This window comes from Halyomorpha halys, unplaced genomic scaffold (genome assembly GCF_000696795.3).
Source record: "Halyomorpha halys isolate HHAL.00 unplaced genomic scaffold, Hhal_1.1 Scaffold598.1, whole genome shotgun sequence".
In the NCBI taxonomy this organism is placed as follows: domain Eukaryota; kingdom Metazoa; phylum Arthropoda; class Insecta; order Hemiptera; family Pentatomidae; genus Halyomorpha; species Halyomorpha halys.
In genome coordinates, this window is record NW_027105473.1 from 340873 (window position 1) to 346872 (window position 6000).

The following is a 6000-nucleotide window of genomic DNA, read 5'->3' on the forward strand; positions in this document are numbered from 1 at the left end:
AATCAAACTGAGTCTTCAATACGCAGAGCCAAAGCGCAATTTTTTCATATTTCCCTGTCCCAAGCTCCTGAGCAGGTCAAAGTTAAAAACGCATAGAAATCTTTCTGTTATAAACTCCCAATCTATCAATTTCTCTCCTGTTTCTCCGCTGATGAACTAAACTCCTATTTCACCAATCCTATTTCTCATGCTCCTGTATACATTTCATTGCCTTAATTTATTTCCATAGCTTCCTTTAATGCTGAGTATCTTAATTCCTTGCATGTTACTCCTGATGACCTGCTATTTTCTCAATATTTTGAACCAAATCAAATCTAGAACCAATGAATACAGCTTAGATTTTATTTCATTAAACCCGGCCTCACTGTCATTCTTCCAATTGTTCTGCATATTTATAATTTTTTCCCTCCAAAGTTCTATCTTTCCTTTAGCTTGGAAAAAGGTTATAATACTTCCTCTGAATAAAGTTCCTTATCCATCAAAAGTTTTGGACTTAAGATCCATTTTTATCTTTTAAATCCATCTAAACCAATAGAAAGATTAGCCCATCACCAACTTTCTTCGTACCTTGATCATAATGCTCTTCTAGATCTCTTCCAATCGGGGTTTTTGTTCTAGTTATTCAACTCAATTTGCCTTATCAAGAATCATTCAAAATATACAATCTTCCTAGGATCAAAAGAAAATCATTATCTTAATCCATTTTTGATTTTTCCACTATTCCATTTTTTTTTTTTTTTTAATTTTGTTGATAATGAGATTTTCCTATCCAAACTTCTTAACTTATACGTATCGAACAACATTTTAAACTTATTTTATTCCTTCTTATCCCATCACTCGCAGACAGTGATCATCCCTGATAAACTTCCTTCATCTCCTCTCTTCCTCTCGTGGTGTTCCTTAGGGTTCCTCCCGATATCATCATTATGCCTATGAACTACAAATTTATCTCTCCTTTTGTCTTGCTGATCTCATCGAGGCATTTCATACATACACTGCAGGATGATATTAATAGAATTGGTCACTGGTCCGAAAGAAACAAGTTACTGTTAAATATATCCAAAATATCCAGAAAGTTCATTATTATCCTCAAACACTTCTATAAATTTCACAAATCCTTGCCTTCAAAAATCCATCAATTGTCTCTTCTCTTATTTTTCCCCATTTGGATTACGGTTGTCTGGTATATGGAGGAATCACTGATAAACTTGAAGGAAAATAAAGCGTTTAATGAATTTATTTTTGGGGTTTCTAGACGTATGCATTTCTCTGGGTATTATACTGAGTTATGGTGGCTTTATCCTGCTTTTCAACAAAAATATTCCCATTGTTCTTTCACATCCAATCCCTAAGAAATAATAAATTTTCCTATATCTCTGAATTCCTTACCTTGCATTCCTCAGTCAACTCTTTGTACACTAAAACCAAACTAATCAATATTTATACTGATATATTGATTCTGGCCAGGTTAACTTTTATTTCTTGACTTGACCCTCCCATTCTGGTTAGAATAGGTTGTTTACCTACAGGATAAGTGTTCAGTCACTAAATATTAACATCTTCAGCAGTGTAACTATAGTTAAAATAAACTTCTCATAATAATTAGTAAAGAAAAGTAATTTCTTTATATATATATATTCCAGGCTGAATCATTTAAAGAAAAACTATTTGAAGAAAAAGTTCTATTAGAAGAAGAAATAAAAAGCTTTTCAGTTATTTGGAAGAAATGTAAGTTTGAAGATGAAAATGCTATGTTAAGTGATAACTTCACTGACAATGAATCTCAGCTTTCTGCTTTGGAGGATAAAAAACAGACATTAAATTTGCTAACTGAAAAAATTAATAACTTGAAGTGAGGAAATATTTATAAATAATATAATTAATGCTTTTTAAACATGATTAATTATTGACTTTGTTTTTTGAAATATCATTAATTAGTTAATGTTGTTTTCCAGGGATAACTTTCAGAAGTTAAATTTGGATCCTCCTTTATTTAATGATATTGAAATTATTGAAAAAGAACTAACACGTCATAATGAAGTATCGCATACATTGAAAAGATTTAAAGATGGTAAGTTATTTTGTTTAAATATGATGATTGATAAACTACTTTATGATTTTCACTAACCTATATATGGAATATACAGTAAGGGAAAGTATTGCAATTTTGTGAAATTTCTTATTCAATTTTTCAATGGAAATACGTGTTTTGAGGCCCCTGAGTCCAAATAACCAAGTCTCCCAAAATGGTCTTTGTATAGTAGGCATAGCTCAAAAACGAAAACCATTACAAAACTGAAATTATGTATTTAAGGCTGATGTGGCCAACATATGGTCCACAAATCTATAATTGGAACACGTGATTTTTCGAAGTCGAAAACACAAAGCAACTACTCTCTGTTGTTTTTCATACTGAACAATCTAAGTTTAATGTAAAATACAAAGCAGGACTTAAAAAAAACAGGGAGGTAACCAAACAGCACACTGAACATGGGATAAAGTCCAAAGGGGTAGCAAGAAATATAGAGTAATGGTTGTGCTAAAGAGAAGTGAAGAATGCACCAATAAGTAATGGTAGAAAAGTGAGAATATTGTAAAGATGTGAAATGATTTCCTTTATGAAATTCAAATTTTGTATAATTGTGAGGTGAATATAATTGTATGAATTATAATACATATGGATGAAGATTGTTATTATGGTGGATTATTATTGTTTGTAGGTTTAAATTACATTGTAGCGAGAGGGTGCAAGCGGTATAGTAAAAGCTCACCAGAGCGCAGCACCTCGAGCCTCACCGAAGCTCTCAAATTTTCTTATTACTTTATTGTGTAAAAACACATTGTAATTTTTGTATATTAATAATTTCTGTACATACTATTTAGCAATATCTGTGCAATGAATAATAAATTATAACAATGCAATGCACGAACCTATCTCAAGCAGACATGTACCGACCGCTTCTCGGTCACAGCCGCATGGACTAGACCTATAAATAAGGGACTCTAAATCCCCCAATTCGATCTTAGATCCACATCCTTTCCTGGGTCTAGTCATGGCACAGGTGGCGTATACACTGCTTGATATAGAGAAGTTTATTGCCAATCTAATCTCGCAAAAGTTGTTATTTCTGTACGCACACCTAAGACGATGGCCTACATCCTTTCCTTCTCTCCAGCAATCTTAGTCCGTCGCTTCATCTCGACAACTAAGATTGTAACCTACTTCCTCACGGTTACACTGGTCCGTCCGCTTCATCTCGGCAACCAGTGTAATTTCCCGTCACTCCCCGGCTCTAGTCCGTCCGCTTCATCTCGGCAACTAGAGCTGCACCTAGCCTTATCAGCTTACTGGTCCGTCCGCTTCATCTCGGCAACTAGTAAGCTGGCTCCTATCATGACAGTTCTAGTCCGTCCGCTTCATCTCGGCAACTAGAACTGTTACTCTGCCTCAGACTCTCTCACCTAGACCTCCTCTACCTGCGTCAGTGTCCAGGGCTCATCCTCTGGCACGGCCGATCCTAACTTATAATGAATACGCCTTGTCGTGGGCCTTCTGTAAAGAGATATCAGGCTGGAGAAATCGCCTAAGACCAGACACAACCCCGACAAGTGGTGACCCCGACGTGATCAAGGCCGACGCAGAGAAGCCCACCAGACGAGATCCAGGCCGTCAAAGAGAAGAGAAGCCCGCCCGACGAGATCCAAGCTGTCGAAGAGAAGACCGACACGATCCAAGACGTCGCAGAGAAGCGGGAAGTGATCCATCCGTCGAAGAGTAGCCCGACGACGATCCAAGCTGTCGAAGAGAAGCCCGACATGATCTCAAGTCGTCACAGAAGGCCTGACGTGATAAGTCCGTCGAAACGAGGCCCGACACTGGAAGGACATACCAAACGAGGAATAATAAATAACTAGAGATAGCAAACAATAACGAAAGAGATGGGAGGAAAAACTTCAGAGACGGAAAGAGAAAAGACACAAGGAAAACTAGTAGGACAAAATAATAGAAGACAACATAACCCAGCGCAGTTAAACCTCAATCAGGGACCTGTGTTGCGGATTCTACACCCAAGGAAGGACAAGCCCTAGCAATATAAAGGAGATACCTATAGCGAAGACGTCTCACAAAAATTCGGCAAACGCCTAGGCACCGCTCGCAAACGCAGCAGCTCATGCCTACCACCAATCAAGACATGCTAAATCAGGAATAGACACTCTCCCAAGGCTCAAAACTCAACACTTGAAGAAATATGAAAAATAAAAAAAAATAAATAAATAAAAATAAAAGAAAAGAGTCAACCGCGGTATCATATAATCGTCAAGGACCCACAGGCCAGCCAATTCTCAAGAAGACCGAAGCCTCTATTTCCCTGCTACCAGTCCGCAGAGGACAGCGCAGTACTTCCTCGGACTTCGCAGGTCCAGAAGATCCCTTAGCTACTCTCAGTGGTAGACATCTTTAAAAAAGAAGAAATCGAAGAGTCACCTACGAAGAATAAAGGACTCTTGGTTTTTATTGGTTTGTGAGAGGACGTCCGTCGCTGGAAGCAGGGAGGACTGGAAATTGGACTGTTAGACATAGCATTTTGGGAAAGAAGATATCAAGACTCCTCAATCATCAAAAGAAGATTATGTAATTGGTTAGTTTTGTTCGAACTAGAAATTAATACATTTGTACAATAGCTATTAATTTAGTTTAAGCGTTATTAGTAGTAAAGTGACTGTTCTGATTGCTTAGAAACACGCCCTGAGATTAAGAGTCTATAATATTATATATAATAAATATTTTCATAAAATAAAAATTTTCATATTTAATCTTTTTATTTGACCTTGTCATTTTCAAAGCTATCTTTTAGATATGAAATTAATTAAAACTATAAAAATTCTTTTTATTTTATTTTAAATAATTTTTGAATATTACATAAATTGTCGCCCAACAGGTGTGGCCTAATTCTTTACAAATTAGGTCACGGCAATCAGGACACAACTTTTATAAGAGTTTAAATTGGATAATTTTTTTATTAATAACTTAAGTAGTTAATAATGGAGGATAATGTACAGACAACTGATTGTAGAGATCCTAAAGAGATGGTTCTTGGAAAATTGAATGGTATAGCGAGAATATTAAATGAAAATGATGAAGATAACGTTCTCCAACACATTAGAGCTGGGAATAACTTACCAGTATGAAATAGTGTCCATGAAAATAAGTTATTGGGAGCAAATTCTAATTTCAATTTTAATGGTGACAATAATGATATTTTTAATACTCAAACCATGTTTCAACAATTAATGATGATGATGACCAATATGGCAGATGATATAAACAAAGTGGAACAAAATTTAGTGGATCAAATTAAAACAATAAGTATAGAGTTAGATGAAGAAAACAGGGTAGCTAAGGGATCTTCTGGACATCTTGCCTCTAGGCGATGTCATACATCTCCCGCCTAAGCAACAAATAAATTCCAAAATCCAAGTTTTCTTCCTTCCCCTCTCTAGGTGCTCATTCTCAACACCGATTGTAGCACTACGGTTTTGAGTTTTTTCTTATGATTTCTTTTATGAATAATTTTCTTTAATACTTATTCTTAACTTCTACTTTTTCTTAAATTTACTGTAACTACAATAGGAAGTTAAAGGAAATTTTAAAATATTTGAATCTCCTTAACATGGTCACGATTCAACAGACTTCGGGAGGACGCCTCCCGACATCTTCTTTATTTTGAATAATATATTTTTACTTCATATATGACTAGTGAAAATTGGTTAGCTTGATTTTTGGATACGATCAATAACAAAACAAAATGAATAAATAATAAAAAAACGATATATAAAATAAAAACATATTAAAAGCCATTAATATATAAAAAATAACTATTTACTCATGAAAGAGGATATTACAATATATATATATATTGTAATATGCTCCTTTTGTAGTAAATAGTATATTTTGATGTATAAAGGGTTTTTAATATGTTTTCTTTTATGTATCATTTT

General features: G+C 35.0%; 1 protein-coding gene across 1 annotated transcript in view; it reads left to right on the plus strand.

The window, feature by feature from the left end:
- Positions 1-6000, plus strand: part of btv (beethoven) — a gene marked incomplete at its 3' end in the record, with an annotated part of 240143 nt that overhangs the window by 69840 nt on the left and 164303 nt on the right. Inside the window, 2 exon segments of the mRNA XM_067051518.1 lie at positions 1644-1852; positions 1956-2071. Of these exon segments, the coding sequence (XP_066907619.1) occupies positions 1644-1852; positions 1956-2071 (325 nt within the window).